The 13,249-nt window shown below is 42.4% G+C and overlaps 1 protein-coding gene across 1 annotated transcript; it reads left to right on the top strand.

The window, feature by feature from the left end:
* Positions 1-6,843: 6,843 nt before the first annotated feature.
* Positions 6,844-12,486, top strand: LOC104333389 (riboflavin kinase). Its single transcript, XM_075411174.1, has 4 exons — positions 6,844-7,015; positions 8,948-9,099; positions 10,162-10,264; positions 11,637-12,486. Exons 1-4 carry the CDS (start codon positions 6,934-6,936, stop codon positions 11,762-11,764), a joined length of 465 nt encoding a protein of 154 aa, XP_075267289.1. The 5' UTR covers positions 6,844-6,933; the 3' UTR covers positions 11,765-12,486.
* Positions 12,487-13,249: the final 763 nt, after the last annotated feature.

Raw genomic sequence — 13,249 nt, 5'->3', positions numbered from 1 at the left:
GAAAGTCATGAATATGCTAAGCATTTCTCAGAAATATAATGAATATGTATATTGTGATTGCATTTAACCTGAAATGACAGGCTGTTGGTGCGCACGTTTGGAGGAGAGATCCCCCGTGTGCCTGGTGTTGTAATAAAGAATACCCGCTTAATAGTCTTCTGACTATTGAGTCTTCGATTCTGGCTTTTCATGGCATCAGTTGTGTGAAACAAAAAACACGCTGTGCCTGCAGTCATGTATCTAACGAAAGGCTTTAAACTCTCTTCTAAGCTTTCTCAGCTACAGATTAGGACTTTCCTCCTAAATGAAAGGATGAGAGAAGGTTAATTCCCAGGATGCACAGAGTAGCTACAGTGTTCGACAAGTTCCGCTGACCTCCCCCCTGTTTGCTGCTCCTCCTCCATCCTCCCTGGCTCACATCTCCTCAACCAGATATGAAAAATACCTTGGAGGACATTTTTAGTGCATGTGAATATACAATCTAAGTAATGGATGGGTGTTTTCTGTGCCTCTGAGTGAAAGCACTGCAGTTGAAGGAGGCTATATTTTCCCCCACACCTCCTGTGTGCAAAACTCAGTCCAGGAACTGCCACTGAAACTTCTTTCATGCTGTGTGCTTCTCGTCCCTGGCTAGCCCTTGTTCCTGGGTGAGGGACCTGCTTCAGCAGTGACAGAAGAGCAGGAGGAAGAGCTAAACACCATAATCCGTCTGGACCACTTTGACTCACTGCTCTCCATTTAAAGAACTCCTTTGACTGGGGCTAGGCTAGTGACAGTGATTGGTTTTCTGGCCTTGGTTCCTTGGACAGCAGACTGGGAAACAGACTTTGAAGCAAACAGACTTACCACGTTTCAATGCTCAGTCACTGAGATGAGCATCACTCATGGTGAGAATTAGTAAGGGAAGGTCACATTTGCTTTTTCTGTGTGAGTGAATATCTGTAATATGCAACAGGAATAGTTTTTTCATTTCACCCAGTGTCAGTTTACAGATAATGTCATATTTTTGATGGGCAGTTTTTTCAGGTGAATTTCAAATTAGTTTAATAAGAACAAACCATCTGAGATCAAGGTCATCCTGGGACAAGGTTCTTCCAACAGACTGGTTAGCAGTTACCCCCAATTACAGAATCAAAAATAGAAACGTATTTAGAAAATAGAAACAGAACTGGATTGTAGCCTTGAGTTACTGAAATTAAGCACAAAACATGTGCTGGGTAAATTACGTGCCTCTTGTTGTGCCTCTAGATGACTTTTTGCTACTCTTAAAAAGCATGACTTGCTGATTGCACTGTAGAAGTGAGGAGCAGGTCTGGCATAATAATATGACTGCCTGGGAAATTAATTACTCCTTCTCTTGCTGGCTTCTCTGGCAGGAGTGATGAAAGGTGATTTTGGTAAATTCAGAAAATGCTTATGCTTTAACCACAGTAAACCTAAACCATGAGGACAGTCAGTCAAGCTCCTCCTGAGAGAGTAACTTGAGAAACTAACAAATTATACTAACTTCAACCTTTCAAAATTTTCCAAATTTTATTTACTAATGGTCCCAATTATCCTAGAAAGTCCCCTTTCCCAAAGTAAAAATAAATGAATGACTGCGTTATGTATATGACAATTAAAAAAAGAAAGTTAAAAAAAAAGTATGCAAGTATGCATGCATTCATCAGGAGTTCTGGGTTAATGTCTGAGTTGGCTTCCTTTCTTGGATTTACTGAATTTCAGAGCTCGGTCTCACAATTGCTTTAAGGCTCTCTAATTGGAGGCTCCTTCTGAAAGACTGCAGACTTTGCCCTGCAATGCTCTGCTCAAGCCCTTCCTTTGATTTTCTATGATCCATTACTATATCACAACTGATTTTTTCATTTAAATTCCAGTCTCATTTCTCCTTCCTCCTTTTGTTGATGTTTTGTTGTTTAGTTTTTATAGCAAAGGGAAACAATTTCACAATAAACTGTTTTATATCCTCTTGTGTTCATGTTTTTGCTAGATAAACACATATTTGCTTTCCATTAGAAATGATTAAACCTATGCAGTCCTGTATAACCTGAACAGCATCTTTGATTTAGTTATAATACATACGTTTTTACAATGTCACTGTTTTACCATCAGTTGTTGCACAAATGGATATTCTGGTGCTTAGTTTCCTATCTGCATTTTGCTGATGCTGCAGACTTCAGGGTTCTTGGCATAAAGTTCCTAGCTAAAATAATTTCATGCTATATTCTCTGATATTGCTACTTTTAGAAAGGAGGAAAAAAAGATTCCAGTATTGTGGAAGCAAAATAGTTAATGTCTCTCAGGCCTCTGCAGGCCTCCTTAGTTAAGACACATTTGCAGCTAAGGGTCTTCCAAGCCAGCGAGATTTAATTACAAAGGAGTGAATTTTTCATAAAAGGAGTGGATTATTTGTAAAAGAATGTACTGTATAAAGCCTCCTTATCTGAAGGATTTAAATTGCTGCTGTTATCTACCATATCCTGCTCATCTGACACAGTTCTTGTGAAGAACGAGCTGTATAACCTGCAGGTATATCAACTCCGTAACTGCTCCGTTTGGGCAGAGTTCCTATCAGCAAGGACGGTCACCCTGCTGTTCCGTGTTCTCTCCTATAGCGACAGCAATAAACTGCTTCTGTTCTGACCTGATGTAAATTGTATTCTGGTTATTTCTGAGACAGTTATCCACACTTCTCTTCCAGCATATCAAAAAAATTAATGCCAGTGTAGGATCATGGAGATACAGCTCCTTTCAATATTATTAACATGCATAGTGTTAGATTCTTGCCTTTACTTTGCTCCTTCTTTGTCATCAAGCTTTCAACATCTATGTACATTTCACCATATCTTGTTTGTGATATGGTGCGATTTTGTCAACTTTCTGTGAAACTGACAGTACTTCTGTTATTTCTGAATTTTCGTTCAGCAATGCTTTTGCTATACATTATTTATCTTTGTGGATTTCTTTTTTTACAGCAGGGTTACTAGGCTCAGCAGAACATTTTTCAGCAAGCCATCTATTTTTTACAAAATTTATCTCTGGGCAGGCTTTCTGTACACCACCTTCATAAAAGTACCCGATATGTTATTCCCAAGAAACAACACAAATCTGGGATCTGAACGCATGACTTTTCAGGCACTCTTGTGGGAGATCTGATACATTATGTCAACTTCCAGTAACATACGTGGACTGATATTTTCCAGTACTGCCCTCAGTGAAAGAAGGGTTGCCTTTCTGCACTTGGGTGGGTGGGGAGGTGAGAGAGAAGAATGGTGCAGGGCTGTTTCCAGATCTCTGCAAGAAAAACCCAACAACAAACAGCTTAACAAAACAGCTTTCTTAATAAAATCGAATAAAAAAAGGAATATAGATAGCGAGTAAATCTTACGTCCCTTCAGATGCAGGGTGCCCTGCTTTTGTGCCGCATCAGAGGGACCCTGCATGGATTTCTCCCACAGCACGCTGTACAGATTCTGTCTTCCATCCCATGCTGTGATGGCTTTTCTTTTGTGTAACAAACAGGAACACATATCTTCTCCTGACAGGCTGCAATATTATCTCTGTCACAACATCACCAGCATGCAGCACAGGTCACTCCTGCAGGTTCTGTTATGGCACCTACTCATGTGAACCCACGGGCCTTAAGTACAAGGCCCAACAGATGTGGTTTGCTCAGGATCATAAACTCCTCAAATGTCTTCTGCAAGGCTGCCACCACTGTTGTAACAAACAGACGTCAGTGCTGCCACAAATGTAGACATACCCTGCACGCGCTTGGTAGACAGCGTCACTTACTGGTGAGGGCAGGAGTATTGTAAACATCTCGTTCCTTTTAACAGCGAGAAAATTTTCACCAGAATCTTTCCTGTTTGCTCAGTCATTGCTCAGTGTGGGAACAAGGCTGTAAATGGCAACTTCTGTTGCTCAAGGCCTGCTTTGTCATATTGAGGGACAGCTCAGGGAAGGCAGGAAGAGAACGAGCTTAATGAATAATAACGAGCAAGCAGGAAAAAACATTGCAGCCATTTCCTTTGCTACCTCCTCCCTGCAATGGGAGTCCCTAGGACCACCATTTTCATATTCTCTTTCTGACGCTGTTGCACAGGTAGAAAATCTTTCTTGCAGCTTGAAAATTACGAAGGCCTTTTCAGTTTTCTGTAAAGAGCGTAGAGGTGAGGGCTGATGCAGGCTATTCCTGGACAAAAGAAAGCCTACACAGATGACACATAACACCTGCTCTCTTTTCTTTAGGCTTGCCTGGCTATTATGTACAGTAGAAAAAATACTTATGGCTTTTCACTAACAACAATAGCTGTAAAAAATGTAGCATCAGCACAGAGCAGAAATTCTTTTCCAGCTGTGTGACACAGTGCTTGAGTTTTCTAACCGCAGGTATGAGCTACTAAAACGCTTTACTTGGAGTACACATTTGTGACTCAAATTCAACTACACTTTTTGAAGAAACATGTCTACTAAATTAATTACATGTCCACTAAATTAATTACAAAAGAAAAACATGTCCAGTATCAAGGATGAATAATTTTTACCATGGATCACAGCAACCCATCACGACCGAGAAAAAGGGTTAACAACTATTTGACAGAATGAGATATAAGTCATCAGTGAAACTTCTGTGAAATTACTAACAATGTAATTCTTAAGCAAATATTTATCTGATCTACTATTTCTCAAGATCTGTTCTGTTACTGAGATAAGATTGTAAACGCTGTGCCCAAACCTGCAACTATTGAAAAAGAGATCGAGGGCCATCTTGTGGGTGCCACAAGAACATAAAAATTTATTACAGAAAGAAGCGTTCATTAAAAAAGAATGGAAGTATACAAGTATACATCTGCTTCTATAAAAATGATAACCAAAGGCATAATTCATTATTAACAGGAAGAAACATATTATGAACAATACAAGTGTACCTGCTTCACGATTTTTTTTGCTCTACAGCTGAAATAAACTAAAAATTCCAGGGGCCAGTGGTCACAGTCTGCTATTATGGCCTGTCATTAGTTAGGCAACTAAGTAGCAACTTCAGTATCTGGGCTTAATATCCAAGATACTTCCGTTACTAAATATCATTAAACAAAACTTTTTGTAACATCTCTCTCTCTATGCTGACAGCCAGCAGAACAGAATGTATGCAGCAGCAGTGTATTTAGGACTTTTTTCCCTCCACTTTTCCTTCTTTTATGTATACTACCACCATTCTTTTTTGTTCAGCTGAAGTTACGTGAACAATGCTTTTGTAAGTCAGCCAAAGTTACTCAAACTGAAGCAATGAACTAAAATATTAAACAGGTTGCTGGGGGGAAGTAGGATGAGAGATAAAAGAATTACAAAGAGGGCAAATCTGTGTTGGAATAATTTTTTAAAGCAATTTTGGCCTTACCCTATATGACAACTAGTGCCCACAGATCCATGAATTGGTAGTGTTCAGCGTTTTGTGGTGTGACATAATCAGTTTCTAAAGACAGTTCCCCGTCATTACAATGAACTGGTCACCATCACCTTTGACTGCAATTAGATAGGTGCACATCATAGGTACTTCGGCTGCTTTTCCTTACAAAAAATTAGCCAACAGAATTAGAGGTAACTCCACCAGCACTTTTGTAACTAGTTATATGAAACTGGTAAAGCCAGCAGCTATGCCTTACGGGAATAACTGGAAATGATTGGGAATCCACTTCAAGGACGTTGATGATCTTTCAAGCTGTTGATATGTGCTTTTATACAAATCTGTGTAAGTACACTACAGCAGTCCTGAACAAGACCCCAAGACTTACCTGGCATACACACCACTGATGTAAACTGAGCAGCTCAGGCAGTCCGCTATGTAGCGGAGATGGAATACGCACATGTATCTGCTATCTTCGGTGGCACACGTGCAAACCCAATTCATCTGAGCAGGATCAGGCCTGCAGAAAAGAGAGTGTTAATCAGCCGGGCATGTTACAGCAGCGCAGCGACACACCTGCAACACCGCAAGCGACTGCGGGCCAGAGGCCACAGTGGGGAAGCGTGGGGGGGGCCTTCACATTCCAGTACAGAGCAAACACAGGACCAGTGTTTCTGTGCGGATTCACCCTCCTGAAGGAAATCCCGGCAGTGCCAGGCTGACAAATCATGGCAGACTGCAAACTGTTTTTCTTTAGCAAGCAACTTCTGTTTGTCGTAATGACGTAACAAGGAAAAAAAACACCTCACCCCTATTTTCATAGATTTCCCCACGTCCGCCATATTCTGCCGCGTTGGAGCTTTTCCAGAAGAAAAAGCAAACATAGTAGTGATAGGACAAGGGGGAATGGCTGTAAACTAAAACCCGGCAGATTTAGATCAGATGTTAGGAAGAAATTCTTCACCGTGAGGATGGTGAAACACTGGAACAGGTTGCCCAGAGGAGCTGTGGCTGTCCCCTCCCTGGCAGTGTTCAAGGCCAGGCTGGATGAGGCTTTGAGCAACCTGGTCTAGTGGACGGTGTCCCTGCTCATGGCAGGTGGGTTGGAACAATATGATCTTCAAGGTTCCTTCCAACCTAAAACATTCTATGATTCTATAATTGCCGGGTAAGGAACGCTCCCGGTTTCCCGGCTGGGGTGAGGAGGGCAAGGCGTGACCCCCCCCTCCACGCCGCCCCGAGCAGGCCTTGCTCTCGCACGACCCCGCTGCCCCCGCGCCCGCCCACCCCTTGAGGTCCGCTTTCTGCCTCCCCCCCCTGCACACACCCCTTGGTTCAGCTCCCAAACGAACGACCCGATCCCTCCAGCGGCGAGGGGGTGGGCGCGTCCATTTTCGAGGGGAGGCAGGTGCCTGCGGATCGGAGGCTGGAGCGCACCACCTGTGACTCCGCCTCCTCTTACTGGTGCCCAGAGGGAGGCGGAGGTGGGCGCTGCTGGTGGTGACGCCGGGCTGGTGGTCTCCGCCATGGGGCACCTGCCGTACTTCTGCCGCGGGGAGGTGGTGAAGGGCTTCGGCAGGGGCTCCAGGGAGCTGGGCATCCCCACCGGTGAGCCGGGGGGGGGACCGGCGGCGGGGCGAGGGTGACCCCTCCCGGGAAGGCCGCCGGCGAGGCGTTCGCCGCCGCCTGGCCTCGGCCGCCCCCCGTGTACCCGGCGCGGGTCTCTGGGCAGCCGGGGCCGCTGGGGCTGCGGGCGGCGGGGCGGCCGGCGGCTCGGAGCCTGGTGGCTGCGCTGCGCTGGGCTCGGGGGGGCCCGGCGCAGCCCGCGGGGAGGCTTCGCTTGTTCCGCCTTGGGTTTTTCGGAGGGAGCTGGGCTTGTTCAGCCTGAAGAAGAGAAGGCTGCGAGGGAACCTTATAAATGCTTATAAATATCTCAGGGGTGGGTGTCAGGAGGACGGGGCCAGACTCTTTTCAGTGGTGCTCAGCAACAGGACAAGGGGCAACGGGCGCAAACTGAGGCACAGGAAGTTCCGTCTGAACATGAGGAAGAACTTTTTCACTCTGAGGGTGACGGAGCACTGGGACAGGCTGCCCAGGGAGGCTGTGGATGCTCCTTCTCTGGAGATATTCAAGACCCACGGGGACAAGGTTCAGTGCAGCCTGCTGTAGGTGATCCTGTTTTGGCAGGAGGGTTGGACTAGATGACCCACAGAGGTCCCGTCCAACCCCTACCATTCTGTGATTCTTTAATTTTTTTTTTCATGTTGCTGACCGTCTTGTTCACTTGTTTGTGTCATTTTCTGACGATTCCGTTGAACGAGTTGTTCCTGTTGGCTTTCTTGTTCGTTGGCTCACCTGGTGGTGCTCGTGGGGATTCGCGAGGTGCTGAAAAGCGGCCACGTGCACCATGCGCAGTGTGAAAAACGTCTGTTCCCGTAAACTTGTGGGAGCTCTGGTCGGGATGAGAAGGGGAGCGGGCGCTGGGGGTGGCTTGAAGGAAGGAGGTGCAAAGCGAACAATGGAGAGATTAAAAAAGCAGAGCAAGTGCGATTGTCCTAAAGAGAAGTGTGTTTTCCCACTGCTGTTCTCTGTTTGCCTAGTCTGAATACATACAGCGGTGTCGTCTGGGTCTGGATGGATTTCAGCCTTTTGTAAAGGTAGGCTGAAGTCGGCAGGCATTTTGCACAAATCCCAATAGGCAGGAAAACCTCGCATGTTAAATTGTGAGGTACTGGACATCTAACTGCCTCTTTTAATATAAACTTAGGGTTTTTTCTCTTGATTGTTTGTATATGTCTTATTAGTATCTAGGAATGTGGGGTGGAAGTTTTTTCTGCTTATGAACTAGAATAGAAATCCACTACCTGTAAGTTCTTTAAAATGGGCTTGAAATCTGGCATGAAGAGCTCTACCCATGTGTGAAGTTAAAGTAGGACAGCTGTTTGGCTAAAGGCTTGGATTTATTCCCCTCAGTCAGAACGGAACCTATTTTATTTCAGATTAGTAGATTTCTAAGAAAATCCTAGAAAACCCCAAGTATGAATAACTTAAAAGGCAACAGGAAAAAAATTGACAGGTGGCTAAAATCATAACTTCATTTATTTTTAACATATCTTACTTCTTAAAAAAAATTACTAATGCTTAAGTAATTCTAAGATGCTACTTTACAGTGCAAAAGAAACTCAATTTCTCTGTTCTTTGACCATACTAAAACAGTAATAGTCCTAATAGTGAAATGCATTCCGATTGCATATTTTAGCTTATTAATTTTAACTACAGAATTAAATATTTAACCATATAGTACATTAGAATGTATATAACTATGAAATTGTGTGGGAGATGTGATAACTGGTATTGCCATAGAGATTACATTTTTGAGGCTGTTTTCTAGTTTCTGCTTTCCAAGTGGCATGTTGTATCACTATCATTGTCAGTGTTCTGCTTGTACATAGAATGTAGACAGAGCTTGGCTTTTACGTGTTTGAAAATTCTGTGATGCGCTTTACTTACAGAAATTTACACTTTCTAAAATTTTTGCAGCTAACTTTTCTGAGCAAGTAGTCGAAAGCTTTCCATCCGATATCTCTACTGGTATATACTATGGATGGGCCTGTGTTGGAAATGGAGATGTGCATAAAATGGTTTTGAGCATAGGATGGAATCCTTTCTATAAGAATATTAAGAAATCAGTGGTAAGAATTTTGCTTTGTGTGGTACTTTGATTATAGTAAATGAGCCAGACGTTAATTTTAAAGAAGATAAGCAGAATTTGATCCATAAATGAGATCAGAAATTCTGTTTGCTGTTAGAAATGCATTCTGGGGAGGAAGAAAAAATTCCCCAAAACCTCTCAGCAGCCATAGAGCAAACAGCTGTGGCTAAATAAAATGTATTTTCATTTGCTTCTTATACCATTACTTAAATACGTCTGAAATCAAAGTTCACATTTCCAAAGTCGTTGCTTATTGTGCTGATAGCTAGATAAATATAAACTTCATGGACGTATGCAATTTAGTGGTTATGAGACTCCTAGAATGAGCTGGAGCATACTAATCTCTCATCCTCTGCAATCCATCCACATTTAAAGGATGAGATTCTGGGGCATCTAAATTTGTAATGATTTTCCAGTAACTCTTCTTTGAAATGGTGGAATCCATATATGTGGTTCTGTGGCTTAATATACAGACTCAAGATCCAAAAATAAATAGTAACAAGACAGAATTAAAGTCCTGAATTCTGGCATCTATGTTTTTCTTGCTGTCAGGTGCTGGTGCTTTTCCTGAGTCTTGCAGATCTTGGTTTTACTTGTTAATACTTGGAAGCAGTTTTACATGAATCTCTGCTTCAAAGATAGCTGCCTTTGCTCTCTTAAGAGTTTCATCATTCAGTTCCTGTGAGTTACTTGTAAAAGGTCCCTTTAAAACAACTGTTCAGTCAAATTAATTACAGTTATTTGGACTCAGCAATTTGGTGATCAAACAACTCTGAGCATTATTTGTGATTTGCTGCTTTGAAAAATCTTACCTCTGCAATGAATATCACAATGTTCTTAAATGCCATGCAAAGTACAATTCTCCTTACTAAAGTAATCAAAAGCTCTAGCGTCCTAATTTTGCATTACACGTTAGACTAAGTGTATCAGTTTTCCTGATACGTGTGAGAGAGAATTTGAATTATTGGTCAACATCCTTGCAACAAGGGAAATAAACTCAAAATGCATCATGATAATTGTCAACGTATTTCTCTTCTTTTAGGAGATGCACATTATCCACACTTTCAAAGACGACTTTTATGGAGAGATTCTTAGTATAGTCATTCTTGGATATATTCGATCAGAAAAAAACTTCAGTTCTTTAGGTCAGTATTGTAGGTCTCTTAAAATAATGTTTTATTTGTCATGTTCTTGTGCATTGAAAGTACTGTGGCATTGTTCTCTGTCTCTCTTCATAATCAACTGTTTCATGTTTGGTAGCTGTTTCTTGTAATGAGATGTTTCATGTAGCTGTTTCTCAAGGGTAGAGAGGCCTTACAGAGAGATCTGGATAGACCAGGGAGCTGGGAAGTCACCAACTGTATGAAATTTAACAAGAGCAAGTGCCAGATTCTTCATCTGGAATGGGATAGTCCTGGTTATACCTACAAATTTGGGGAACAAGAGGCTGGAGAGCAGCCCTACAGAAAAAGATCTGGGTGTCTGGGTTGGTGGCAAGTTGAATATGAGTCAACAGTATGCCCTGGCAACCAAAAACTCCAACCATGTCCTGGAGTGCATCAAGCACAGCATCGCTGGCCGGTTGAGTGAGGTGATTGTCCCACTCTACACTGCGTTGGTGAGGTCCCACCCCGAGTACTGCGTGCAATTTTGGGGGCCCCAGTTTAAAAAGGACATCAGACTATTAGAGCGTGTTCAGAGGAGGATGAGGGGGAACTGGTGGTCTCCTCTCGCTGGTGACCAGCCATAGCACACGAGGAAATGGAACGAAGATGTGTCAGGGGAAGTTCAGAGTGGACATTAGGAAAAGCTTCTTCACTGAAATGGTGGTTGGTTACTGGAACTGGCTCCCCAGGGAAGTTCTCACAGCACCAAGGCTGCAAGAGTTGAAGGAGTGTCTGAATGACGCTCTTAGTCATGTTTAGTTTTAGCGAGTGCTGAGAGAAGCAGGGAGTTGGACTTGACGATCCTTATGGGTCCCTTCCACCTCGAGATAATCTACGATTCTATGTCTTTAACTTTTCATTGAAATGTTTTTTTTTAAGCTGAATCTACTAATATATAGATTGGTCATATTAAAAAAAGCAAAACCTCACAACTTTCAGACTATCCGTACTTACTTATTTCCATCTAAATATTATATCGACATGTCAGTCGTCTGAGAAGTGGCTTGAAAATCATGAGTTTGTAAAAGCGTTGATCTAGTTGTCCATTTGTTTTAAAAATGCATCTATGCTAAAACTGAAATGGTAAATCTGAAATGGTTGATGAAATTCTGTTGACTTTTTTGATAAAATGGAACAAGTAAAAATAGTGTTTACAGCAGTGAAAAGTGCAACACGTATCATAAGCATGTCATTTTAGAAACAGAGGATGTTATCTTTCCAGCTTCATAATAATAAATGTATTCTGCCTCTGTGATTTGTCTGGTGTTCTGTAGTATGCTCTTTTTCACTTCCTACTGTGTGTTCAGAATTCAGACCAGCTTTTAAATACCGCTTTTCTTCTCTTTTGCAGAGGCACTCATTTCAGCAATTCAAGACGACATTGAAGAGGCAAAAAGACAGCTAGATTTACCAGAACATCTTAAACTTAAAGACAACGATTTCTTTCATCTGCCAGAAGGCGAAACAGTAAACCACTAAGCAAAACCGTGTGTTTTTTTATCTCTTGGAGCTGTTTTCTTTGCACTACCATGTATCATTTGATACATGACGTATGCGTGTGTGCTGGGTCTGGCTGGGATGGAGTTAATTTTCTTCATAGCAGCTCATATGGTGCAGTATTTTAGATTTGTGACCAAAACAATGAACATAACATGCTAATATTTTAGCTGTTTCTGAGCAGTACTTGCACAACATCGAGGCCTTCTCCGTTTCTTGCTCTGCTCCCCCAGATTGGAGCTCCCCCAGATTGCTCCCCCAGATTGGAGCTGTGCAAGAGATTGGGAAGGGACACAACCAGACAGAAGAACTGAACTAACCAGAGATATTCCGTGCCATTAAATGGTCGTGCTAAGCAATTAAATGGTGAGGAGGGGGTTTAAGGAGGTTGGCCATCTTTTGTTTGGGAACTGGCCGGGCATCAGTCTGCCCATGGGAGGTGGTGAGTGATTGCCGTTGCATCACTTGTTTTATTTTCTTTTTTTCTTCTTCCACTTCTCCTTTGCTTGTTAATCTATTTTTGTCTTGACCCGCAAATTTTCATGCTTTTATTCTTCCATTCTTTTTTTCCCCTGTCCCGCTAGGGACTTGTGGGGGCAGTTAGCTTGTGGCCATATGGTGCTTAGCTACCTCCTGGGGTTATCCTGCAACTATAGGTTCAGGTAATTGTGATTGAAGTTGAACACTAAAACCACACAAAGTGATTTAAGTTTGTTTGTGTTACTTGGTCATTTAACCAGTCGCGCAGAAGGAGTAGAAGACTCTTTTAGGTCTTTTTGGAAAAATTGTGAATCTGAATGTTAGCAGTCATTTAGAGATCTTCGCACATGTGGAATAAGACCAAAGGTAGTTGTGACCTCTTCTGCCCCTAAGGTGCAGAGTTAGATACTTCAGTGAGGACTGTCAGTGTTCCAGACAGAGAATGTTATTCCAAACTCTTTTCCCAATTTCATGTCATTCTTATGTCTGGTTTGTAGGTAGCAGCTTAGAGAACTTTCATATTGATTGAGTAAAAAATTACCTGTGGTGCAGGAAGCTAATGATTACAGAACAGTAACAAGAATAATTTACTACAGTTCCTATTTTTGATATGCTGTACAGCTGTTGTGGTGGTAGCTGTCATTGTAACTGATTTTTTTAAATTGTAATTTTAATTGAAATAGAGGAAATGACTGTTACTCACTGAGTTACTAGAATACGAGATAGATACTTCTGACTAGTTGACTGCGTATAACAACACAACTTGAGTAGTTGTCTTCTACAGAAGCGTTGCACTGAAGTTCAGGAAGTGAATGACAGGGAGAAGGTTGGTACACTGCAAGTGTTCAGGCTTAAAGGATGCAGAACCAGTCTAACAATATTTCTGCTCTTTGAGTCCTGATGCAGAGGAGGTAACTGAAGGAAGCTGCATTGTGGTTGCTGCTGGCAGCTGTCTTACATGAGGAAAACTTCTGGGTTGTTCGCTAT

Source organism: Opisthocomus hoazin, chromosome Z (genome assembly GCF_030867145.1).
Source record: "Opisthocomus hoazin isolate bOpiHoa1 chromosome Z, bOpiHoa1.hap1, whole genome shotgun sequence".
Taxonomy (NCBI): Eukaryota; Metazoa; Chordata; class Aves; order Opisthocomiformes; family Opisthocomidae; genus Opisthocomus; species Opisthocomus hoazin.
The sequence above is the reverse complement of the archived record's forward strand: the minus strand, read 5'-3'. Positions and strand labels throughout refer to the sequence as shown.

What these genes read in the sequence shown, in the direction of transcription:
- LOC104333389 (XM_075411174.1), top strand. Translation starts at nt 6,934, where the DNA reads ATGGGGCACCTGCCGTACTTCTGCCGCGGGGAGGTGGTGAAGGGCTTC. An exon ending in AGAATATTAAGAAATCAGTG is followed by an intron (nt 9,100 to 10,161) that starts GTAAGAATTTTG and finishes CTCTTCTTTTAG; the next exon opens with GAGATGCACATTATCCACAC. An exon ending in AAAAAACTTCAGTTCTTTAG is followed by an intron (nt 10,265 to 11,636) that starts GTCAGTATTGTA and finishes TCTCTTTTGCAG; the next exon opens with AGGCACTCATTTCAGCAATT.